We start from the raw sequence: 26,762 nt of genomic DNA on the forward strand, positions 1-26,762 counted from the left end.
GAAAAACTTATGTGGCAAGGTGAAGAAACAATGCCCAAGCGGGATTCGATCCCCAGACCTCTGGGGAGAGAGTCATACGCTCTAACCACTCAGCTAAAGGTACATCCCCTAGGCGAGTAGCCAGGGCGCAAGATCAATCGGGACATTGTGACAGGATGCTCACACTGTCACATCTTCCTCCCTCTTTCCACAAGTACGTCCTCGAGCGCCCGCGCAGGGTGCCACAAACACTGCCACACTAATATCCGCGATAAACATCTGTTTAAGTACCGGAAGAGGTTATCTTTGCTTTCTGAATGTCCATATTGCTAGATATGCCGAGTTTTAGGGCGAAATCCTGGGGAATTTTGTCTAGAAATGCAATTACCTAACCGTGCGCGATCCCGCGGTGGCTTATCATTTTTTGGCAGCGAGTCGATTAATGGCACAACACCGGCTCGGGTTTCTCCTCCTCCTCCCTCTTTTCTTCTCCAACCTGTCGCTGGGCTGAGGCTCCATCACTTCCTAAATTGATTTTACTTGAACCTTCACTACCAAACAACTGTGAGATTTTAACACATGTGCCAGCATCAGCCTGAAGGGCCAGTTTCTTTTTTAGTCGAATTTTCTCCGCTCCTGCTTTCCGTTTTTTGTTCTCCATTTTGTAAAGCTCGTCTGTCTGTTTACTGAGATTCACAAACAACTGGCGGGTGCATCAGACCTCTGGCTATTGGTCCAGCCCAGAGTGTATTGTTACCAATTGGCCAATCCACCAACTTTTACGAGGCGTCGCGTGGGGCGGCGCGGACAAGTTGTCAGCAACAACTAGAGGCCAGAAAAAAAAAAAAAAAAAAAAAAACAGACACCGGCCCATAAAAGATGAAAGGGTCGGCCCAGCGGGCAATTGCCCGCTATGCCCTATGGTCAGTCCAGCAGTGGGCGTCGCACCCGTGGGGGATGTGGGGGAAGCAACACCCACAGTTTTCTTATTGAGATCGTTCAACACCCACACTTTTCCAGCTATTTTGCTCGCCTCCACACCAGTCTGGTTTCTTTACGTCGCACTCACTCTGTTTGCCTCATCTCCTTCTTCACCTCCCTCTTCTGACAGCCGATGTCGGGTTTCAAGGAGAGCAGGAGAGGGAGGGACGGAAGAGCTCGACTGAATTCATAATTTTACATCTTGACATTAGCTGTACAAAGTCTGAGTTTGATAACGTGAAGAACAATAATTTGCAGAGGTTTATAACAGGCACAGTGCCAGGTTTTCATTTTTGGGTGGGCCACGGTAATTTTGGACGGACCTTAATAAGCAGTGACTTAAGTGAAGCAGGCAGGTCGCGCTAGAAAATGTAGTTTAAAAAGACGTCATAAATGTGTTCCCCCGTCATTTTTCTTTCTAAAATATTAAGTAAAAACTCACAATTTAATTTTCATTCATTTGTCATTAATATGTAGTCTACACCCGTGCGTTAAGTGGACCATCTTCCAGTTAAAGCAAAGCATCCAGCCCACCTCTCCAAATGCGTAAAATGTGCATCACAGCCGCTAGGCGCGCCGCGCGCACCATCAGCTACGTCAGCCCAGACAAGAGCAGAGCAAATAGAGAAAGAATAGAGGATGATTCTGTCTGGATGTGGATGGAGATTACATTTTACATCAACCTGATCATCATTTAAATACGTAACCATCACCTGTCTTCTAGTCCACGCTATCAGCATTATTTTAATTGGTGTGTGTGTGTGTGTGTGTGTGTGTGTGTGTGTGTGTGTGTGTGTGTGTGTGTGTGTGTGTGTGTGTGTGTGTGTTCCATTTCAAACACTGGTCTAACCAACCAGACCAGCGTGTCCAGTAACATATTAATGTTACAGTTAAACAGTTTCACTTCATGTAGGCTAGGAACATTTCACCTGCCGTGGCCCGACCGCTTCTGCTCCACATGAACTTTGTGTGTGATCAAATGTCTCTACAGGTGCTTTCTGAGCTGAAGAGGCTATTCTACCTCAGACTTGATGCATCATAAGTCTCCATATTAGAGACGGGAACAAGCGCTATTCAGCCAAAGTTTCATAATCAGCTAACATTTTTCCAAGTGACACATCCCTCAGAGAGACCGGCTTTCGAGGCCGCTTCAGTGGGAGGAAATCTTATCGCATGCGTCGTGGTTCTGCGCTGCCCTCCGAACCCCTCCACAGATCTTCATCCCACTGTCCACCGTGTGCACTCCAATCCGCGCTGAGCACAGTGTCCAGTTTAAAGCTCTGATGTTCCGATGGGAATCATTTCTTGATTGATTTAGTTACCTCCGCTATGTGTGTAACGATTAAAATGTCAGCTCATCCATGCACATCAGTGTGCGTCGGAGTAATTCTTTCAAAACAACCAACATCCTTGAGTTTATCCATCAAAATAAACAGTCAAATGGAAATATCTGTAACCTGCCATTTAACTGTTTTACCTTCTTGTGAAGATTGTTGCAAAGAGAAACAACTAAACTTGATTAACCCCAGAGCCACGCGTACTGCACTGTACTGACTGTAAATGAGGGGGAAACGATTTAATCGGATCCTTTTCTTTTCAACATGGTTTAATGTAAAGTTTCATTCAGTACAAACTTTAGTTACACCAATCTAATGAGACAGAGCCTGGATTTGTATTGTGAACAGTTTAAACATGTTTAAAACGGAGACATGCGTGACGCGTCTAAAATTCGCACCTGCTCCGCTATTATGGAAATTAAACTAACAAGATGAATAACATGAACTTATTTTAGGCACAGAAAACATCCTCCACACTTTTGAAAAGCTTGCAACGCGCCTGCTGTCCAAGATATGGTGAAGGCTATCCATCTTACAGACCAGGCGTTTGATGTGGTTTCATTTTAAGTTCATGATCCCTATTCTCTGTTACAGTTTCACATCTCTTACTTTTTTGTGTCACGTACCACCTTGGTCCTGTAAACCTGAAAATGTCATCCTGAGTGTTTCCTAGTGGCTTTGGTGTTTACATTTTCATTTTAGAGGGTTTCACCTCTCTTTTTGAACACATACTGGAAAAACACAAGTTACAATAACCTAACTGAGTAGTGTACTCATTTACTTTCAACTTCTGTAAACTGAATACCAAAATTCCTGCAACAACAAATGACAGGTGCTGTCTTCAACAATCATTCTGAATTAAAAAGTGGAAGCATGGATGAAGCTGGAGCTTTTATTTGATGAATGTGTAGCTAGTTTCAATGAATGATAAATGTAATTTATTGTGAGCTATTCTAATAAAAATAAAAAATATAATGGGGATTGTGTGTGTGTGTGTGTGTGTGTGTGTGTGTGTGTGTGTGTGTGTGTGTGTGTGTGTGTGTGTGTGTGTGCGTGTGCGTGTGTGTGTGTGTTCACGCAGATATAGTAGACAAGACTAATCGATCCCTGCACAGCAGCTTGCTACAGCCAGCAACACACTGTCCTTTGAGAAAGTCCTTTTCAACATTTGAGAGAAAATATTTATGCGTTTGTTTTATTAAATTGGATGGAAAAGAAAAAATTGTGTGGGTGTGAAGTGCAGTCGCACGTGACATCTGTTTAGTACTTTAAAAAAACGCAGAAGAAACCCGCATCTGACGTCACTGGAAATCCCCGCGATGTCCTGTCTAAAAACATCCCCCAAACCGACTTTAAAACATGTTATAAATAGTTTATAACACTTTAACTATTTGAAATCAACAAACAGAGACTAAATAGTTACATAAATAAAAGAATTCTCAAAAACTGTGACTAAGTTAAACGCCTAAAAATGTCACGAGCTGGTGGACTCTTATTAAATAGTATTATCTGTTTTTACTGCCAATCACACCCAGGACACATGAGGTAGCTGGGGGGATACGTTTTAGTTTCGGTTTGGACTCTGGGTTGTTTTTTTTACGGGAAGACGGTCCCTGCTCCAGAGGGACGTGACTTCTCCTTACCGAAAGGCGATCGTTGCCACACCAGCCTGAACTCTGGACTGTTTTGTGTGTGTGTGTGTGTGTGTGTGTGTGTGTGTGTGTGTGTGTGTGTGTGTGTGTGTGTGTGTGTGTGTGTGCGCGCGCGTGTGTGTGTGTGAGTTTATTTCCTTGTGATTGCGGAAGACTCGATCGAGCTGGCGCAGATGGAAATGAAACTCGGAATCCTGTGCAGACTTTAGCGACCAAACTTCACGTAAGCAAACAAAACGCTTAAAAATTGTATTGAGAAGTTTTCAGAGTTGTTTCCTGGCCTGTTTCTTTGCCAGGAACATCTTTTAAACGATTCACAGCACTCTGGTTATTGTGTTTTATTATCAAAGAGGCCGGTTATAGATTAAATGTATTTACTAAAAGACGTTTAATGTTAGATGAGACCCTAATGGGATCTGTAGCACGTTTCGTCACAGCAAATTTGATGTTGAGTTACATTTTAGAGAAAAATACATGGTCTTGTGTGTTTTTCAACCCTCAAATTGAAAGAAGGCATCTATTTGTGTTTGAAATGAATTAAAGGACTGTTGATGCTCCTATTTTGTACACAAATGTTGCTGTGGAGTTGCACCGATTCTGTTTTTGAGGGTCAATACCAGTTATCTATTTTTGTTCATTTGTGACCTTCTAATACCTCACAGAAGTATAATAAAGTAAAATCACATGGCTGGAGCATGTTCTTCATCAGCAACAACATGTGATCCCATGTGAAGAACATGTGAACATGAACTTCCATAGATTTCATACTTTATCACCATAAAAAATGTCCAAATTCACACTTTAATGTGTGCAAAACACAGGTGGTAACATGTTTTCCTCACATCTCGTGGGTCCTGACAAAGTTCTTCACTGAGAACCCATTTTTTATTTGTTATTTTTGAAAATGATCAGTCCTTCTGAGTTTTTCATGCAGGCTGAACTATAAAATAGTCTCTTACACCCATTTCCTGCATTAGCTACTGATACAAAATAGATGGTGAAATGCAAAATAGATTAGGAAATCCTGACAGATCTACGTCACACTGCTTGGACTTACCCATCTTGGCTCATGACAGGGAAGGCTGTTAATGGTTTAGCGTCCGGAAAACACCTCAGAACGTCTTGGCTAGTAGAAGCTAACTGTTAGCATTAGCAATTCCACATCATAGCAGAACTCCTCCAGGCTTGTGGTATTTGTGGAAATAAAACATCAGCGTTGCAGAGCAAATGGAGTCAGTGGCAATGTTGCAATGCCATTAACCAATCAGAGGTGAGATGTCCAAATATCAGGAAATAAGACTCCAAATCCTGCCGTCTGAAGCTACTTTTCCTCCAGCTGAATTCTCCATTCTGAAACAAGCACATCTGGGCCTGTGTTCCCCGCACAGTACAACTTACAAGGCAGTACTTCTCACTAGAGACCACTGCACATGTTTTTACGTTTGGTATCGTGATTTTGCCATTGTCTTTTTTTATATATATAAAGGACAGAACTCGATTATCATCATGATGATTAGTAGTTGTAGCATAAGCAATTTAATTATTATTAATGTAACATTTTTGGGTTAACTTGAGACGGTTGATTCTAAAAAGAAAACTTCCACATGGATAATCTGTTAGTGCTATTGGAAAGAAGCGGTAAATGATGGGGAGTTTACAGAAAGGGATAAATTGTTTCTATTTCTGCTTGACATTAATGCATTAATGGACCAAACCATTTGAGCTTCAGATTGACCAGTCGATCACTGGCCGATTCCAATCACCAGAGGATTATTTTGTTTGTTTGGGTGCATCTCTGATTATGTATTTTGACAAATTAACGAGTCCTTGCGCTTCTGTTCAACAGACTATGTTTGAAGCCCTGCCACCAGTTTAAGACGACGTGATGGACGGTGAAAGAAGCAATGGAGGTGACGAATTTGGTGGAGATCCAGAGGTGGAGGATGAGTTTGCATGTGCCGGGATGCTGCGGGGATCTCTGACGTCCCTTCACCGCACCGTGGAGAGGATTTTTATGGTGACATTTGGAATCGGGGAGGAAGATTTGTCTCATGGGAACAGTCAGATATGGCTGAAGCTGCAAGGGACGACGGACAATGTGAAAGCTGCCAAAGTAAGACACATTTCTGTCTAGATGTTCTGCTCAGATTCAGACCAACAGAGGTCACCAAAAGAAAGTTAAGAGATTGGCTTGTCTAGAGCAGAACTCCATGTAACTGTAATCGTACACCCAAAACCATCACATTTACATACGTTGAAGACTTTCATACATTAGGATGTACTGAAGGTACAGCAGGTCCACAGAGCATGGGAACTGCACTTCACACAACGACCAGTCACAAGAAAGATCTCAATAGTAGTTTATTCGGCAACCTTGTAAGAGTTATGTGTTATAATCATGCAAAAAGCTGCGTGTTCTAGGAAAGCAATTTGAGACCAGGTCTCCACTCTTCCAGGTGGGTCTTCACAACTGATTCTCTAAACAGAAGAGAACTGACAGGTGGCAATAAAGAATCAGGGACAGATTTGGTTCTACAGTCAGGGTGTGTTGTGTGGCAGCAAGGCACACACTACACACGAGATGGGAAATCTCACTAAACCTGCCAAGATCAAATGTGACTTTGGATTTAACAAACACGGCGGATCTGGATTCCCCTCACTCTGTGCAGCTGGCTCCCGTCACCTCGCTTTCTGATTGGCTACATGTCACATTAAACAGGCTTAATGCATGTTTATCCTTTATCCCACCACAAATGCTGTGGTATTGGACCAAGACAATCCAACCTGTTGAATATCCCCAATTAGTGATTGTAACTGTCCTGACATCCTTCTGAGCAGATCAGAACACTCTTAACGCACCTCACATGGCAGAAATATCACATAACATTATCTTTAGAGCCGTTACAGGTATAGGAACCGTCCTCAAGATTTATTTGGGGAGAATCGGCCAAAAAAGTGCCATGATAATCTGGCCGTTTGAACCAGGAATTACTAGCTTGTTCCAAGGAACCAATGAAATGAGAAGTTAGCCACGGGTGAGCAAGCATTCATCAGCCAACATGAGCTGGTGGATTGTTGAAAGCGAAGGACTTGATGCAGTCAAGCTTCCCTTTTCCTGGTGCTCGTGCTGCTGAAACACCAGATGTCATCATTGGCTATTTACAGATCAGACCTGGAAGGTGCTGTGCAATGAACAAATCGGCAAAAGATAATTCAACATATGTTGCCTCTACTGTGGGAGCAGTTTCCATCAGGACGACACCCACCCCTTGCTCCACCTTCTCTCCCTGCTCCCATCCAGAAGGTGTAGCAGGGCCTTCACCAGGACCAGTGTAAACTACTTTGGAGTCCTCTGACTCTGAAAGGTGCTATACAAGTGCGAGTTATTTATCATTTGTCTTTACTGAAATAGGCAAACTGGTTCTGAACTTAAAATATTTTCCAAAAACATACTAAGCCATAACTGTTACAAAAGGGTTAAATCAGTAGCCGTAAAAGGGTAATATTAATATTATAGTGACAATAGAGGCACCAACAGATCTGAATTAGCAAATATTCAGCATGAATGGCTTAATCTGACACTACAATTATTTTTAAGAGCTAATTTACACCAGAAATAACAGATCTACCACATGGAAGATTTTATACTACAGTCCCAACGTTTAAATTAAGCAAAACTTTAAAAAAGGTGTAGTGTCCCACAGCGCTCCTCCATGAGAGCAGGGGTGGGGGGTTTGCACACGTTCCGCTGCTGTTTCTCACCAGTATTAGCTCATGGAGGGCTCTAGTTTCATTGCGCCGTTCGTGTCAGCAGACACGGTAGGGTCGGGGAGGGGGGCGGGGCATGACGCTTAGCCTGGCGGGTGGCCAAGCAAAGCCTGGAGGGCCGCCAGGCTTATAAAGCACTCAAATCAAATCAAACTTTATTTATATAGCACTTAATCATACAATGAATGTAACTGAAAGTGCTTAACAAATTAAAAAGACCCTGCATACCCACATTCCCTCCCATCCCCAGAATTTAAAAACAGTCTGAGAATAAAAACCCCTTCACAACACTCATCCTCCGGCACACACACACACACATACTCACACTCTCACACACATACTCACACTCACACTCACACACACACACACACACACACACATGCCCCCCCCCCCCCCCCCCATGGAAAAAAAACACAATGGACTGAGTTTAGAAGAGCCAGACCAGCTAAGATAAGGAAACGCCATCAGGGAAGCCATCCGCCCCGTCAGCAGCAGATCCACAGCAGCAGCCGAGGGACAGAGACAGGGCGCCCAGGGCAGGGAGGGCGGAGACCCCCATCTCCACCCAGGCACACCTGGAAAGCACCCAGGCCGCCAAAGCCAACCACCGCCCCCAGGGCAGAGGGCTCCCACAGAGGAAACACTGAAAAAAGGTTAAATTAAGGTAAAATATAAAATAATAAGAGCTAAAATGGAAGTTGTAATATAAAAAGTTATATAGATATAAAATAATGTTGATCATAAATCTATGGTTTAAAAAAATAAAATATATATGTTTTAAAAAAGGACTACATAAAATAAATAAATAAATAATTAGATAAATAAATAACCTAATTTATTTATTTATTTATTTAAAAAGTGATAGTAATTAGTTAAAAGCTAAGCTAAAAAGATGGGTCTTGAACCTGTTTCTAAAAACATGAACATTCTCTGCGGCCCTGAGGTCCCCTGGCAGCTCATTCCAGAGGCAAGGGCTGTAGTACTAGAAGGACGCCTTACTGTGAATATGTGTCCTGACTTTAGGGATGACAAGGAGACGGCTGCCAGAGGAGCACAGAGACCGCGTGGATTTATACGGTAAAAGCAGTTCTGAAAGATAAGAAGGCCCAAGACCATTAAGACACTTAACTGTTAAAAGTATTTTAAAATCGATTCTGAAACATACGGGGAGCCAACGCAGTGATTACAGAACTGGAGTAATGTGCTCCCGCCTCCTGGTCTTCGTCAGGAAACGTGCTGCTGAGTTTTGTAATAGTTGTAGACCTGAAATCCTCTTTTTAGGAAGACCAGAAAGCAGGGCATTGCAGTAATCTATTCTACTGGTGATAAAAGCATGCATCAGCGTCTCTGTATTGGCCCGAGAGAGAATGGTGCGGACTCTGGCGATGTTCTTTAGATGATAAAAACCTATTTTGGTGATATTTTTAATATGATGGATAAAAGTCAGCTCAGAGTCAAAGATGACACCCAGGTTCTCCACTTGTGCAGATGGATTAAGAGACAGTGATTGTAATTTTGGTAAAAGCTTCTCTCTCTGGGCCTCAGGACCGATAGATAAAACTTCAGTTTTTGTCCTGGTTGAGCTGGAGAAAGTTTTCTGTCATCCAGGATTTTATGTCTAAAATGCAATTAAAAAGTGTGTCCATTGGCCGTGTGTCATCAGGAGACATAGAGATGTACAGCTGTGTATCATCAGCGTAGCTGTGGAAATTCACCTTGTGTCTCCTGATGACACTGCCAAGAGGGAGCATATAAAGGTTAAAAAGCACTGGGCCTAAAATTGAACCCTGGGGCACACCACATGTAATCCCATGAACCCTAGAGGAACAGGTATCCAAACTCTCCATAAAAGTCCTGTTTGTGATGTAGGATGTGAACCATTGGTGAACAGCACCAGAGAGGCCGATCTGTTTCAAACTAGTTAAAAGAATAGTGTGGTCTACTGTGTCAAAGGCAGCACTTAGATCCAGTAGAACCAACACAGTCACCCTCCGGGCATCATAATTTACTCTAAAATCATTTAAAATCTTCAGAAGGGCCGTCTCGGTGCTGTGGTTCACCCTAAAACCAGACTGAAAATTTTCAAAAACATAATGGGTGTTGATAAAATCACTGAGTTGGATTAAAACAAGCTTTTCTAAAATTTTGCTTAAAAATGGTAAGTTGGATACCGGTCGATAATTGTATAAATCATTAAAATCTAAATTGCTCTTCTTCAGCAGGGGCCTCACCACCGCCCGTTTAAAAGCGGCAGGAAAGACCCCCGTCTGAAGGGAGCAATTCATCATAGTTAAAACCTCATCTTTAAAAAAATCATAAAATAGTATAAAAAATACCTAGTGGGAATAGGGTCCAGGACTCATGTGGTGGGTCTCACTGAGGAGAAATCTTTATCAAGACTGTCAGCTTCAACCAGAACAAAACTGTCCAGAGTTTCCTCAGGTAGACACACACTCTCAGTCAGATGTGTCTAAAACCACGTTACGTTGAGAGGATAAAATATTACATCTGATGGCGTCTACCTTCCCTCTGAAGTGGGCTGCAAACTCCTCACGGAGAGTGTTTGAGGGGGTTTTCTGAGTTGAGTTTGGGTTAGAGTTGAAATTATTATTGATTGTGAAGAAAAGAATTTTAGGGTTATTTTTATTGTCTGAGAGGATTTTGGAAAAGTATGCTTTTCTTGAATTCCTTATGGCATTATTGTATATTTTAAGTAGTTCTTAATTTATCTGATGGTTTATTGTTAATTTGTTTTTCCTCCATCTCCTCTCTGCCACTCTGCAGTTTCTCTTTAGTTTTCTTAGGTTTTCATTTCTCCAAGGTGATGTATGATTTGACTGTAAGTTTTTGGTTTTGAGTGGAGCAAGCAAGTTAAGAGCTGACTCAAGTCTTCTGTTAAAATCATTGATAATGGCATCACAAGGGGCAGAGATGTTACTTGGAGGGATATTGTTAAAAGCTTCAAGAAAACCAGCAGCCATTTCAGGGGTTAGATGACGCTTCCTTACACTTCTCACTGGATAACGCTGGTGATGCTAAAAAATACGCAATAGTGATCAGACACTGCCAAGTCAACAACAGAGGACACACCAGTGGACAGGCCATACGTGATGACCAGGTCCAGGCTGTGTCCTCTGTTGTGAGTTGGTTGCGTGACATGTTGGGTAAAATCCATATAATTCAAGATATTTTAAAAATCTGTGGCTAAAGGGTCTAAAAGTTTATCCATGTGCAGATTAAAATCTCCATCTAAAATAATCCTATCAAAGGAGTTGTGTAAAATTGATAAAAACTCTGAAAACTCTTGAATAAAAGGTGCACTCTGTTTAGGAGACCCCTGTCTGAAGGGAGCAATTCATCATAGTTAAAACCTCATCTCTAAAAAATCATAAAATAGTTTAAAAAACAGTGACACAAAATCTGAGGAATGCTAAAAGCGGCTTCAGTTTCAAAATTGTTAAAATTATCTAATAAAACAGGTTTGCTAAAAGTATTGATGAGCTTATAAAAGCAGTCCCGCCTCCCCTTTTCCCATTCCTCGTTGAAAAATTGAAATTAAAATCAGGTGTAGAGGCCTCTGTGAGAACAACAGGGGCATCTGAACTCAGCCATGTTTCAGTTAAAAACAAACCCTGAAGATTAAAATATGAAATTAGGTCATTTATAATAAAAGTTTTGTTCTGCAGAGAGCGAACATTAAAACGAGCCATATTAACGGATGCTGGAGGTAGAGTGGCTGTGTAATTTATTGAACTTGAGTTTTTGGTAGCTGTTTAATGTTATTGAAGTTGGGTTTGCTAGATTTGTGATTGATTGGTCGCTCTCTGCTGATAATGACAGGTATGTGGTTGGTTTGGCAGGGTCCAAGTCTGATATGTGAGTTACTGTTAAAATCAAGACTGGGTTTGTAGGTGCTTGAACCAGGAGGGCATCAGGCTGATGGGGCAGGAGAGGGGGACGAGTGAGTGGGGGCAGCAGAGGTCAGTGTGGGATGCATGGGGGGACGTGAACAAGCCAGGCTCATCCCCAGGGTACGTGTGCCATGTCTGTTGAGGTGGAGTCCATCAGCGCCGAACAGATCCCTCCTGCCCCAGAAAATGTTAAAATTGTCTATAAAACCAATGCTGTTCAGTGCCGTGATGGAGGAGAACCAGGTGTTCAAAGATAAGAGCCTGCTAAAATGTCCATTTCCTCTGCCAACGGTAGGAGTGGGGCCAGAAATAAAAACAGGCACAGGTGTGCTCTTTAAAATATTAAAAAGGTGAATAAAATCCCGTTTGAGCAGTTCTGACTGTTGTTTGTGGATGCCGTTGGTGCCTGCATGAATAAGTTAACTCACGGTGGGGTGTTGTTGAATGATGTCCAAGATCTGATCCATGATATCTGACACTGTTGCTCCGGGAAAACACAGAGTACGGGCCCCTTTCATTAGCACATTCCTGATGATGGAATCACTGATAATCAGAGAGGAGGCTGCCTGTTCGGGCTGGAGCTCTGCAGGGGATCCCTTGCTTTCCAAGACTGGCTGGGTGGTGAAAGCCTCCCCAGGGCTGCCATGGTGTTTCGTATGTGCCGCCCCTCGGCACAGGGCAGCCCGGGGAACGGCACGACATGGACGACTGCTGGACGTCAACAGGTTCTCCGGCGGCTGGGAGGGATTTCCTGGGTTGGGAGCTGATTCTGCGAGGCTACGGTGGCCAGGTGCTGGCAATTGAGGGAAGTCCTGGTCCAAGGCGCCAAACCGGTTGGTGAGCGGAAGTGCAGATGGAGGGGAGCAGCGACAACTGCCCCGTGCTCTCCCACCGCGGCCAGGGCCAACCGTGGTCCAGGCATCCCGCAGAAATGGCGTGGAGCTGCGGGGGGCTTTCGGCTTTGCCCCCAGATGTAGCCAGCGGTCTTCCACTGCAGCAGGTGTAGCCTCAAGTGCCCCGACCCTGCGAGAAGACGCGGTGGATCCATGCACCGCCACAGCCTCGTCTGGCTGGCAGGGGATGGTGTCAGCCATCTCCGCACTTCCAGCAGCGGCGAAGGTCCGGCCAAAGATGAAGCCCCTGTCGCGCTCAAGACCTTGGATATGGTGAAGCGTAGAGACCCTCTGCTCCAGCTCCGAGATCTTCTGACTGAGCTTCAGGCAGCCACCACACCCGAAATTGTAGGTAGGAGCCGTCATGACGGGACGAAAGGAGCCGTAGATAAAAAACAAGTTGTTAAAAAGTTGGTAATGCTAAAATCGGTTAAAAACCAGTGTTTAAATAAACTGGGGGAAACCCTGCTACCTACCTACCTACCTACACCTGCCTATACCTACCTACCTACCTACCTATCTATACCTTCCTACCTACCTACCCACCTACCTATACCTACCTACCTACCTACCTATCTATACCTCCCTACCTTCCTACACCTACCTATCTATACCTACCTACCTACCTACCTTTATACCTACCTACCTACTTACTTACCTACCTATCTATACCTACCTACCTAAAACTACCTATCTATATTGACCCACCCACCTGCAAAAACAAATGGAAAAAAAATGAACAGAATATCAGTTGGTAATATTGGCCCGGTTGTAATTATTGGATCGATGCCGATGTGTTACAGAGTGGACGACATCGGCCGATAACTGATATTGATGCTGATATATTCTGCGTCTCCAATCTCTTAATGTGTTGATTTTAGGTGCATTCAAACCGACATCACTCTAATGTATTAGTCATGTGAAAATCACAAACATGTTAACAGTCAAAGGATGGCTCAGCACTTTTTGTCAGAACGTTTCACTTATGGCAAATTCTTCAGAGAGTTTATCAGCAGAGTCTGTGGAAAATGTTTGAAAGAAGAAATAATTTAGTTGTTTACATTTAAATTGCAGTGGATATTTTAAAACGGCTTTGTTTATTTTGGGAAAGGACTTTTGAAGTATGTCACCTAGTATGTCACCTAGTATGTCACCTGAGTGTCACACCCTCACCTTTGGACAGGGGAATGGCTCAGGGTGTAAAAGGGAATTCTGGTGAGCTCATAAACAAATGAAACCAGTTTTGGTGCAAATGAGCAAGAATACGACTCTCATAAAGGACGTTTTATGTACGTTTAGTAAAAGAACCCACATATATAAAGGGCTTTATTAACAGTTCTGTCAGAAAAGGTCAGTGTTTAGATAAACACCACCCAGCACGTCATAGTCAGACTTGAGAAACAGTTTTCTATCTGCTGTTTAAGATCCAAATGTGACAAGAATCAGTTTAGAAAATACTGACAAATTTAAATTTAACAGGTGACAAAAATCACTACAAAAACTACAAAACACAGCCAGAAGATTTGTTTTGTCTTTGACTTGGGGCAATTTTTTAAGGTCCTACTTCTCTCTGATTGATCAATAAATTGAAGATTAAAGACTTGTGTTGGTTTTTGGTCCGTGGTCTGGAATGGATCTGGCTGCAGCTTAGTCAGAACCGGTCCGGCCCAAACCTTATTGGTTCCTTCCTCACAGGAGAGACGCTCAGAGCTTCTAAAGCTGGGCGGACACTGTGCGACTTTTTCACTCGTAGCACTCAGCTTCAGCTCAAACTGTACGACTTCCTCGCAGGGCAGATCTCACGAGTCATGTGCTCACACTGTACGTCTGGTAGCAACACGTCGGACCTAAAAATATGCTAAAAATAGCTGTTTTTACACAACACGTCAGACTTTTTTCTCTTGCCTGTTGTCCTTCGGGAGTGCTGCAGGAGGACACACAGGGATTTATGGGGGTTGGATGAGGAAAACGAAATAGAGAAAGTAAATCTGTGTTTTGTGATCAGTTTAATTTGACAAGAACACGACAAACATGCTTTCTTGGCAATCTTTGTGAGTAAAAAACGTGTAGAAATAAAAACGAACAACGTGTGTTATTAGGGAAATAGGGGGTGAGCAGTGTTGATGCATGATTGCGCATGCGCCATGAGCGGTTCTGGTACTTTTTAGGTCGCAGCTGCTCGCGGCGCTGCTTCAACAGTGCGATACCCTCACAAGGGACGAGCAAAATTTCAAACACACCAGAAGTTTGTGCGAGCTCACAATTGCTGATCGGTAGCTGGTCACATGGTGTTAATCGCCTCTCGTAACCCCCTGTACACTACACGACGCTCAGCGCAAAACTCGCCCCGATCTCGTGGATTCTCTCGCACAAGTGGAAAATCGGCTCAAAAAAGTGAAAAAGTCGCACAGTGTACGCCCGGCTTAAGCTACTTAAACTACTACTCACTAACTTTAACACAACAATACTTCAATAAAACGATGAGGCAGTGATTCATTTTTATCTTGGTTTATATAAATAAAGTAGAGAAAATATAACAAGCACAAATACATGACTTCACAACTCTCTGGAGGTTCCCAAAAAGAGTTCCTCCACATGGCTGACAGCAGCTAATATACCCCGGTAGGGGCATTTCGCCCCCTTTTGTCATGGCAGTCCCATATTGGTTTAGAAACCAAAAGACTGTGTTAAATGAACATATAGTGAGGTATGTGGTGTCTGTGCCTGATATAAGTGACTGTGGAAGGACATCAAGACAGTTCCAGCTAGTTTATCGAAGGTCAGATAAAACCCCGGAGCGCAGTGACCCAGGTCAGTTCATACAGAAATAATCCAACAGCTGTTTATTATATTAATGCTTTTGCATTATTATTTATTCAGACTGGGTTGATTAGCACATTCCATTCTCCTACATCATTTAAACAAATACTTTGCAACTTTTTCAGTTTTTTAATCACTTTCTTGAGCCGGTATATGCTAAAATGACTCTTTACAGGGTTTCTAGGCCTGTTTACAAGATACATCATGCCAGCAAATCAGTGTAATATTACCGCAATGGTATGTCTATAAACGCGCCGTGTCGGCATGGCTTTGCGCGAATTTTGCGCCATTCATTCCGCCTTGCTTGATAGTAATATTGTGGAAATGGTCTGTCGTATGTGCCCTGGCGCAACAGAGGCAGATGTCATGATGACATGGGGAGTTATTGCTGATCTCCGGCTGGCAATTTTATTGAAAATGAAAGTAAACACAGGCAATAAGTTTTGCTTTTTGAACAAAATCAGCTGAGATGGCAAACTGGAGCGCCGCAGCGCTCCATGAGCCTCTCTGTTAGAGCTGAAGCTCAGATCGCCAGAGACTGCACAGGGACTGATGGGGACAGACACCTTTAGGAGCTGCTTGTTAAAAAAAAACTTAACGGTCACGGCTTCAGTTGCAATAAAAAGCAAGTTATGATAAACGGAAGTCTGCAGCAGCGCAGAGACCGCCCCCATATCCCCTTTATGCCGCCATCACCTAATCTTTTATAAAATTGCCACGATTGCGCCACATTACCGCCACAGTCTGATCTTATAAACGACCTTTATCCTCCCCAGGGAGCCGCGGCAAATCCCGTTTTGCAAACGTTATGGTCCTGTAAAAGCAGCTAATGAAAGGCCACCCAGCCCCTATTGCTCCGTGGCCAGAATATTCCACTTGCAACTTCAGAGTGGCGGGCCGCTATGTTGGGACTTAGAAAACCTGATCTGACATTCCTGGCTCTGCAGTCTGCTTCCAGCCCATTTCCTGCAGGTTTTAGATCCTGAACACAGCTGATTGTTTCACTAGCTTCAGCTCTGCATGGTCTGGATAGCATAGAAGAGTTTCTACATTAGCATAGTCTGCCTTTTTTCTGGGTGCAACCGGACTGTTTTTCAGCCTTCTTCCTGAGGTGATCTGCTTCAGGCTGACCAGGGCCTACACACCCACTGCTGACTGATAAGCTGGCTCACATTCTTTTTTATTTTTTTATTATTTTCCCCGTGTCCTGTCTGGCTGTGAAGCAAACAGAATTAATGTCAAGTCTTACAGATTTACTCTCAGGCATGACATCAAAGCTTCTGCTTTAATGTCACGTCTGATACTTAAAACTTTAATGTTATTGTTTTTTTAATGCTTTGTAGTTCCGACCAGACACGGAGACAGAGTAGAAAGAGAAAGGAAGAGACAAAAGACAGAAAGGGGGGGTCACAAAAATAAACAATCAATGATGAACAAGAGTCTGCTTCTAGACCTGCAGAAAAGGGACACACAACAATACAACAGGAGCAAGCTATCACTGCGTCAACTTGATGAGGAAATATAAAATCAACATCGTTTTACTGAACAATCACACATAATAAATCACAGTGTATTAAGTGCCAACCACAGCCTTAACCCTTGTATTGTGTTAGAAAGCTGTTTACACCTGTGGTGTTAGCAGGTCCATTTGGACCCATGATTTAAAAATGCTTGAAAATGCTTAAAATCACCAGTTTTCTTCAAATGTTGTTTTTCAGCTAATTGCTGGCTTAGTATGTATTCATATAAATGGAACCAGTGTGTGAATAGTTTTTCAGTTGGCTCCACAGTGACATGGTTTCAATCAATCAAAGCTTTATTTATAAAGCGCCTTCCGCAACCCTATCAGAAAGCCCAAAGCGCTGAACATGGTTCAGTTGAAGGTAAATATATTGAATAAATCAAAAATAAAAGCAATTCAAATTACAAAATACAAATTACAAAATAGGTGAAACATTCTGGTACAGGACAAATGTGTAAAACAATGGATTTAGTGAACCAATGAAAACTGTGAAATCAACTCAACATAAAAGAGGGCCAAATTCAAACATGTTCTGGAAACGCCAAGCGGAGGAGGTGTGTTTTTAGGTGACTCTTAAAGACTGGCAGAGATGGGGACAGCCTAACTGAGCGTGGCAACTGGTTCCAGAGTGACGGTGCTAGGACTGAGAAAGCCCGGTCCCCGCGAGTACGACACCTAGAACGAGGGACAGCGAGCAGGCCTTGGTCAGAGGAGCGCAGAGCGCGTGATGGGGAGTGTCTGTTCAGGAGTGTGGCTAGATAGGGGGGAGCATTACCCTGGAAGAAATGATAAACAAAGACGAGGATTTTGAATTGTGAGCGATAGCAAACCGGAAGCCAGTGCAGGGAGGCCAGAACCGGACTGATGTGGTCCCGTTTCCTGGTCCCAGTCAGGAACCTGGCTGCGCTGTTCTGCACAACCTGTAGGCGATGCAGTGATGACTGACACAACCCTGCACATAGAGAGCTGCAGTAATCAAGCCTAGAAATTACAAAGGCATGCAGTACCCACTCCAGGTGGGCTCTCGACAGCATATGCTTGATTTTTGCAAGGCGTCTCAGGTGAAAGAAACTGGACCGGATCACAGAATTGATGTTTGGAGAATGCGTTTAAGGGTTTTAGGGATCATCCATCTCTTCACCAAGTCAGGGTCCATCAAAGATTGCTCACAGCCAGAGTCAACTAGTGCCTCGAGAGTAAACTGCTCAGAATTAAAAAACACAAAACACTGGAGTATGCAACGGGAGCTCGCAGAGGCTGAGTTACTGCCCACCAGTAGTCCCGTCTTTACTGGTGGGCTCTGCCTTTTAGCAGTACTGAGTAGGCTCTAGCAAAGTGTCCAGACTCCCCACAATATAAACACAGACATGACCTTACACGATGTTCTCTCTCCTCCTGGGTGAGGCGAGTCCTTCCCATATGCATGGGTTCATCCGAGGAGGTGGGCTCTGTGGAGGAGCAAGGACCCGTACCATGATTACAGTCAGGAGTGGAGGCGGTTCTGGCACTAGAACTCTGGTGCCACAGCTCATGATGGCGCTTATCGATGGATATAGCCAGGCGAATGAATTCCTCCAGCGAACGGGGTTCCGGGCACAACGCCAGCTGGTTCCGGACTCGGTCGCTGAGGGACTCAGTGAAAGCAGCGAGAAGGGCATCTTCATTCCAGGAAGACCGTGCTGCCAAAGTTCGGAACTCCACCGACATATCCGCCACCGATCTCTGACCCTGCGATAAATTCCATAGCCGTTTTCTGATATCCGTAACGGACTCAGTACTGCCAAAAGTCAGCTTGAAATCAGTTAAAAAGTCTTCAAAGGGACCAGATAGGAACATGGAACAGTGACTCTTCGCTTCTGCCCATCTCAGGGCCCTTCGACGAAGTAATCCATCAATATACAAGATCTTAATTGAGTCTGTGGTGAAAGCTCCTGGTGATTGTTCGAATGCGAGTCAACATTGAAAAAGGAAGCTGTAACAGTCCTCGAACTTACCGCTGAAGGTCAGAGATGGCGGTGATGCGGCTGGACGGAAGTGGGTGACTTCCGTGGGAACTGCTGCTTCCGGTCCGGGGACAACAGGAGAAACAGAGGCGGCCAGCGGAGGTTCCGAAGCGGAGGCCTGAGTCTGCGGTTGGGACAGCCTGCTGTCGCACCAAGGTCTCCAACTGCTGGTATCGGTTGTTTGCTGCGTGTAACTGCTTCATTAGCAGCGGCAGGGCTTGTTCTTGTTGAGACAACCTGTGGAGCAGATCAGTGAGTGATGTGTCTGTGGGGTTAGCAGTTTGGCCGGATGATTCTGACTAGGGCTGGGCGATATGACATTTTAGACCGTTTTACGATCTACACATCTGACGGTCTGTCATTTTTGAGAGACTTTTTTATCACGATTCACATCTCTGCTGTTGAATTTCTGCCTCTGAATGAAAAGGGAACTTACCCCAGGCGAATGACACACCTTTGTTTGACCCTTAACCAATCAGAGTGAGTCATAGTAATATATTAATGCCCCGCTTGTTTTCACCTGTGTGTGAACAAACATGGCTTCGGCCGCGGCTGAGCGACAACGAGGTTTTCGTTCTGAAGAGGAACGCAGGGTTTCCTTAGCGCGCGGCGCTAACAACTTAGCGACGTGACATGTCTCGGAGAAAGCGTAAAAACACGTTGGACGCTTCTTCTGAAGCAGGAAAATAACACTTCTTCTTAAGCAGAGCACGACATCGCCTCGGCTCGTTCACCCTCTGCCGAGCCGGACTGAGCTCGGTCACTGGGTCGTTGGAGCTGCCCCGTGACTGCCTGATGGAAAACCAGCGGGTTTCATCAGACTCGTAGTTTCTTGTTTTTGCTGTATTTTACTGCTCCCTCCTGCAGTCTTCCCCTATTACAATTTAAAATGATTCTGTAAACTCCGTGTATCAATAGAAACAATCTCTGTCTCTGCCAGCTGCAGTAAATGTAGTTTCCAAATAATAAGAGGTGCATTCATCTGTGCATCTCCTTTGATCCACATTAGTGATATTCTCAGCACCAGAACAGTGAAGCAAAGAAAGATTCCTGAGTTTGTTAGTAATTTTATTTATTAGGTGCATCTAACCTGTTCTATTTTTCTCTGAAATGAGATCAAATCAGTGCTTCTATGGGTTGTCTCCAATCTGCACTGGAAATCTTTACTTTATTTAGAGACTTGTTGCAGAAAATACTCCGAATGCGCAGTTATTTGCTACCACAAGCGATCTCTGGTCCAGCCGCACGTCAGAGCCGTATTTGAGCTTAACTATCCACTACATGAGAAACTGGGAGCTACATAGTATTTTGAACAAGTTAATGTTTGCATAATACGTTTGCAATTGACATGTTTGCACTTTAAATATGTTTATGATTTTAATTTATGTTAAGTTACTTGAAAAACAATAAAAACTGATTTTTGTAATCGTTTCTCTCAGGGCTTTTATCATCTCTGGTGTGAGTTTAAAATATAAGTGTGTTAGCACTGTGCTGATTATCCCTGATATGAATAAATGTTTATTTATTCAATGTTTCTCTTCTTTAATACGCAATTGAAGTTATGCTATTCATGGATAAAAAATCGTGATAAAATCGAAATCGTGACAAAATATTGGAAAAATCGTGATATTCTATTTTTGCCATATCGCCCAGCCCTAATTCTGACATGGTTTGGGGAATGTATTGAACCCAAGACATGCAGAATCACACACTCACTGATCTTATAGTAAAAAAAATTAAAGCTGCAAGCAGCGTCGTTCGGCCCTCGCAGCTCTGCGCCGCTCCGGCCTGGCCAGCAGCCCGGGGCACCAGGGCACGTCTGGCAGAACAGAATCGTCAACCACCCCGACGCCAGAATCTGCAAATGGCTTCCTAGTCCGCACCTCACCCTGACTCAGCATCCCCTCTGAGCTCACCATTAAATTGAATTGTAAGGTTACGGCGTTACGCCAGAATTCACCATGGCATAAAAGCCCCTCCCTTTCTGGAAAGCAATCAGATCTGAATGGTCATTACAACATCATGAAGACAGTGTATGACCTTAGTGTCATGTTCACTAAATTAGAGGGGACAAATATGGGTATTTCAGAATAAAAAATAGACTTCCTGTAGTCAGGGGGCGGGGCTTAGGTGATGTCAGCTGTCCACATTGTCATTTTTTACAGATATGGTCAATGATCACACAGACAAAGTTTGAAAAAGATCTGATCATGCACATGGGAGTTATTAAGTCAAGTAAAGTAATGGCGAAAGGTCAAAGTTTGAGGCTTAGCCACGCCCACACCTTTCAACTTTTGAAAAATCCGACGGTTGAATTTTTTCCCCTACGTCGTATGAGTATACAGCAGAAGTTTGAAAGTGATTGGTGAAAAGGGCGACAGAGCATCACTCTCCAAACAACGTGTGCGAAAACCACTAAATCGCGTACTTGGACCAAAATGGCCGACTTCCTGTGCGACTTTGTCCTGGCTCCAAGAGACTTTTTTGTAGGTCCTGAGACACCACATTAGTGTACCAAATTTCGTAATCCTCAGTCAAAGCATGGCTTGGGGCTATTAGTTTAAATGGTCCTAGGGGGCGCTATTTAAGAGAATAGGCCACGCCCACAAACTTCAGCTGTCTATTTCTCTTGGGGGTCAGACTAGGATCACTCACCAGAAGTTTCGTAGCGATATCACGATAACTGAAGAAATGAGAGGCAAACGTATTTCCATGGCGTGATGGCGATTTTCGCCATGCTCCCAAAGCCCCGCCTTTTTTCAAAACCTGCCAGTACTGGAGACTAAGTAACCTCAAGTTGTCTACTGCTGTTTCCCACAGAATCCTGGTGATTGGGTAAAAGGAGTCCAGTAGGGAGCTGTGAAAAAAAGAGTGGCGTGGCGACAGGTCAAAGTTTGAGGCTTAGCCACGCCCACACCTTTCAACTTTTGAAAAATCCGACGGTTGAATTTTTTCCCCTATGTCTTAAGAGTATATAGCAGAAGTTTGAAGGAGATTGGTGAAAAGGGCGACGGAGCATCACTCTCCAAACAACGTGTGCGAAAACCACTAAATCGCGTACTTGGACCAAAATGGCCGACTTCCTGTGCGACTTTGCACTTGGCTCCAAGAGACTTTTTTGTAGGTCCTGAGACACCACATTAGTGTACCAAATTTCGCAATCCTCAGTCAAAGCTTGGCTTGGGGCTATTAGTTTAAATGGACCTAGGGGGCGCTATTTAAGAGAATAGGCCACGCCCACAAACTTCAGCTGTCTACTTCTCTTGGGGGTCAGACTAGGATCACTCACCAGAAGTGTCGGAGCGATATCACGATAACTGAAGAAATGAGAGGCAAACGTATTTCCATGGCGTGATGGCGATTTTCGCCATGCTCCCAAAGCCCCGCCTTTTTTCAAAACCTGCCAGTACTGGAGACCAAGTAACCTCAAGTTGTCTACTGCTGTTTCCCACAGAATCCTGGTGATTGGGTAAAAGGAGTCCAGTAGGGAGCTGTGAAAAAAAGAGTGGCGTGGCGGCAGGTCAAAGTTTGAGGCTTAGCCACGCCCACACCTTTCAACTTTTGAAAAATCCGACGGTTGAATTTTTTTCCCTATGTCTTACGAGTACATAGCAGAAGTTTGAAGGAGAATGGTGAAAAGGGCGACGGAGCATCACTCTCCAAACAACGTGTGCGAAAACCACTAAATCGCGTACTTGGACCAAAATGGCCGACTTCCTGTGCGACTTTGCACTTGGCTCCAAGAGACTTTTTTGTAGGTCCTGAGACAGCACATTAGTGTACCATATTTCGTAATCCTCAGTCAAAGCATGGCTTGGGGCTGACAGTTTTAATGGTCCTAGGGGGCGCTATTTCAGAAAATAGGCCACGCCCACCGGATGTTCACATCAGATCTTTTGATGGGCCGGACTAGGATCACTCACAAGAAGTTTCGTGACGATATCTTTGGAAATGACGAAATGGGAGGCAAACGTAAGGCCAAGGCGGTACGCCTGAATTCGCCGCGCCGCCACAGCCCCGCCCTCTGCCGAAAACTCCCATAAAGTGACGCCAAGCAACCCCCACTTGTCTTGAGTTACCAGCTACAAATTTGTGGTGATTAAGTGAAATGGGGCAATTTGGGACCTTTCACAGTAAAACTTGATCTTTTTGGTCCTGAGGGGGCGGGGCTTGTGTGATGTCATCATCCGACCATTCAATTTACTTTGTGGGTGGATGACGAATGACCACAGAAAGTTTGGTAACTCTATTCCATTCAGTTATGAAGTTATAGCAATTTAAATATTTTTGGCGAGTAGTCAAACTTCGAGGCCTGGCTCCGCCCCTTCAACATATACGAAAACTCAGAATCCTTATCTCATTTTGTTCGCCCATCCCTTCTGAGCAATTTTACACAATTTTTGAGACGATCGTGCGAAAAATGATCGAGCAATCCAATCAGAAACGGACCCTAAAAACGGCAAAAACGGCAAAAAATCGCCATTTCAACCCAAAATGGCCGACTTCCTGTTTGATATTGACCATGGTTGCAAGAGACTTTTCTGTGCGGACTGTTGAGTACTACAAGTGTACCAAATTTCATAACTGTACGATAAACTAAGCTTTATGGAGAGGGGTTTTTTTCACTTTGTAGGGGGCGCTGTTCAGCCATTTTCTTTGCGATTTTTTCGGGACCTTTAAAATATCAAATTTTTCACCAGGCCTGACAAGTGTGCAAAATATTGTGAGTTTTGGGGTATGTTAAGGTCCCCAAAAAGCTGTTCAAAGGGGGCACGGAATAACAAAAAATAATTAAAGCTGCAAGCAGCATCGTTCGGCCCTCGCAGCGAAGCTGCTCGCCCTCCTTCCGCACCCCCTCCGCTCCATCCCCGACGCTCTCCAAACCCAGCTCCGCGCTTGTCCATCCTGGCCGGCAGCCGGGGGCACCAGGGCACGTCTGGCAGAACAGAAAGTCAACCGCCCCGACACCAGAAACCGTGAACGGCCTCCTCGTCCACACCTCACCCTGATTCAGCATCCCCTCTGAGCCCAGCATTACACGTCTCACCACTAGGAGATACTCTATCTTTACCACACTGGTGATGTGATGTTCAGTCTCGGGCAAATCGGAGGCTGTTTGTGGAAGTTACAGTCAAACGTAAGGTCACAGCGTCACGCCAGAAATCGCCATGGCATCAAAGCTCCTCCCTTTCTGAAAAGCTATCAGATCTGAATAGTCATTACAACATCATGAAGACAGTGCATGACCTTAGTGTCATGTTGACTAAATTAGAGGGGACAAATATGGGCATTTCACCATAAAACAGTAGACTTCCTGTAGTCAGGGGGCGGGGCTTAGGTGATGCCAGCTGTCCACATTGTCACTGTCTTCAAATGTGGTCAGTGATCACACAGACAAAGTTTGAAATTGATCTGATCATGCACATGGGAGTTATTAAGTCAAGTAACGTAATGGCGACTGGTCAAAGTTTGAGGCTTAGCCACGCCCACACCTTTATACTTATTTAAAATCCGACGGTTGAATTTTTTCCTCTATGTCTTAAGAGTATATAGCAGAGGTTTGAAGGTGATCGGTGGAAAGGGCGAGGAGATATCATTCTCCTAATAACGTGTGCGAAAACCACTAAATTGAGTACTTGGACCAAAATGGCCGACCTCCTGTGCGACATTGTGCTTGGCTCCAAGAGACTTTTTTGTAGGTCCTGGTACACTACATTAGTGTGCCAAATTTTGTGATCCTCAGTCAAAGCATGGCTTGGGGCTGACTGTTTTAATGGTCCTAGGGGGCGCTGTTTCAGAAAATAGGCCACGCCCACAAACTTCAGCTGTCCAATTCTATTAGGGGTCAGAGTAGGATCACTCATCAGAACTTGTATGGCGATGTCACAATGACTGAAGAAATGAGAGACAAACGTATTTCCCTGTCGTGATGGCGAATTTCGCCATTCTCCCAAAGCCCCGCCTTTATTCGAAACCTGCCAGTACTATAGACCAAGTGACCTCAACTTGTCTGCTGCTATTCGCCACTGTTTGGTGGTGATTGGTTAAAAGGAGTCCAATAGGGAGCTGTGAAAAAAAAGAGTGGCGTGGCGACAGGTCAAAGTTTGAGGCTTAGCCACGCCCACACCTTTATACTTATTTAAAATCCGACGGTTGAATTTTTTCATCTATGTCTTAAGAGTATGTAGCCGAAGTGTGAAGGCAATTGGTGAAAAGGGCGACGGAGCATCACTCTCCAAACAACGTGTGCGAAAACCACTAAATTGCGCACTTGGACCAAAATGGCCGACTTCCTGTGCGACAATGCACTTGGCTCCAAGAGACTTTTTTGTAGGTCCTGAAACACCACATTAGTGTACCAAATTTCGTAATCCTCAGTCAAAGCATGGCTTGGGGCTGTCAGTTTTAATGGTCCTAGGGGGCGCTATTTCAGATAATAGACCACGCCCACCGGAATTTCACATCAGATCTTTTGGGGGGCCACACTAGGATCACTCACAAGAAGCTTCGTGGCGATATCTCTAGAAATGACGAAATGGGAGGCAAACGTAAGGCCTAAGCGGTACGCCTGAATTCGCCGCGCCGCCACAGCCCCGCCTTCTGCAGAAAACTCCCATAAAGTGAAGCCAAGCAACCCCAACTTGTCTTCAGTTTCCCGCTACAAATTTGGGGTGATTATTGGAAAGGGCGAATTTTGGAAAATTTCCCAGTAAAACTTGACCTTTTAAGTCCTGAGGGGGCGGGGCTTATGTGACATCATCAATCGACCATTCATTTGTCTTCGGAGGGCGATGACAATTGTCCACAGAACATTTCTTTAACTGTAATTCTTTCATTTATGAGATTATAGCAATTTGAATTTTTTTGGCGAGTGCTCGAACTTTGAGGCCTGGCCCCGCCCCTTCAGTATTTACGAAAAGTCAATTTTATTGTCTCATTTGAATCGTCCATCGCTTCTGTTCGATCTCGCACAATTTTTGAGACGATGGTGCGAAAAATGACCAAACTGTTCAACCAAATATAGACCCTAGAAATGGCCAAAACGGGGTCAAAATGGCCACTTTACTCCAAAATGGCCGACTTCCTGTTTGATATTGACCATGGTTGCAAGAGACTTTTCTGTGCGGACTGTTGAGTACTACAAGTATACCAAATTTCATAACTGTACGATAAACTAAGCTTTATGGAGAGGGGTATTTTTCACTTTCTAGGGGGCGCTGTTCAGTCACTTTTTGACGAACTTTCACATCGCCAGTGAAATACGTAAATTTCACGCACTTTCTATATTGGGCCAGAATTTGGTGACTTTTTGGATATGCTAAGACCCCCTAAAGGCCATTCAAAGACGCGGAAGAAAAAAGAATAATAATTAAAGCTGCAAGCAGCGTCGTTCGGCCCTCGCAGCGAAGCTGCTCGCCCTCTGTCCGCACCCCCTCCGCTCCATCCCCGACGCTCTCCAAACCCGGCTCCGCGCTTTTCCATCCTGGCCGGCAGCCGAGGGCACCAGGGCATGCCTGGCGGAACAGAAAGTCAGCCACCCCAACACCGGAAACCGTGAAAGGCCTCCTCGTCCACACCTCACCCTGACTCAGCATCCCTTCTGAGCCCACCATTACATGTCTCACCCCTAGGAGATACTCTATCTTTACCACACTGGTGATGTGATGTTCAGTCTCGGGCAAATCGGAGGCTGTTTGTGGAAGTTACAGTCAAACGTAAGGTCACAGCGTCACGCCAGAAATCGCCATGGCATCAAAGCCCCTCACTTTCTGAAAAGCTATCAGATCTGAATGGTCATTACAACATCATGAAGACAGTGCATGACCTTAGTGTCATCTTGACTAAATTAGAGGGGACAAATATGGGAAGTTCACCATAAAACAATAGACTTCCTGT

At 44.3% G+C, this 26,762-nt stretch overlaps 1 protein-coding gene across 1 annotated transcript in view; it reads left to right on the forward strand.

Annotated features, from left to right (window-relative positions):
• Positions 1-4,026: 4,026 nt before the first annotated feature.
• Positions 4,027-26,762, forward strand: part of khnyn (KH and NYN domain containing) — a 53,180-nt gene continuing 30,444 nt past the window's right edge. The window contains exons 1-2 of the mRNA XM_054747443.2: positions 4,027-4,172; positions 5,796-6,062. Coding sequence (XP_054603418.2) covers positions 5,835-6,062 — 228 coding nt within the window. The 5' untranslated portion in view covers positions 4,027-4,172; positions 5,796-5,834. The remainder of the gene's footprint in view (positions 4,173-5,795; positions 6,063-26,762) is intronic.

Source organism: Nothobranchius furzeri, chromosome 2, assembly GCF_043380555.1.
Source record: "Nothobranchius furzeri strain GRZ-AD chromosome 2, NfurGRZ-RIMD1, whole genome shotgun sequence".
In the NCBI taxonomy this organism is placed as follows: domain Eukaryota; kingdom Metazoa; phylum Chordata; class Actinopteri; order Cyprinodontiformes; family Nothobranchiidae; genus Nothobranchius; species Nothobranchius furzeri.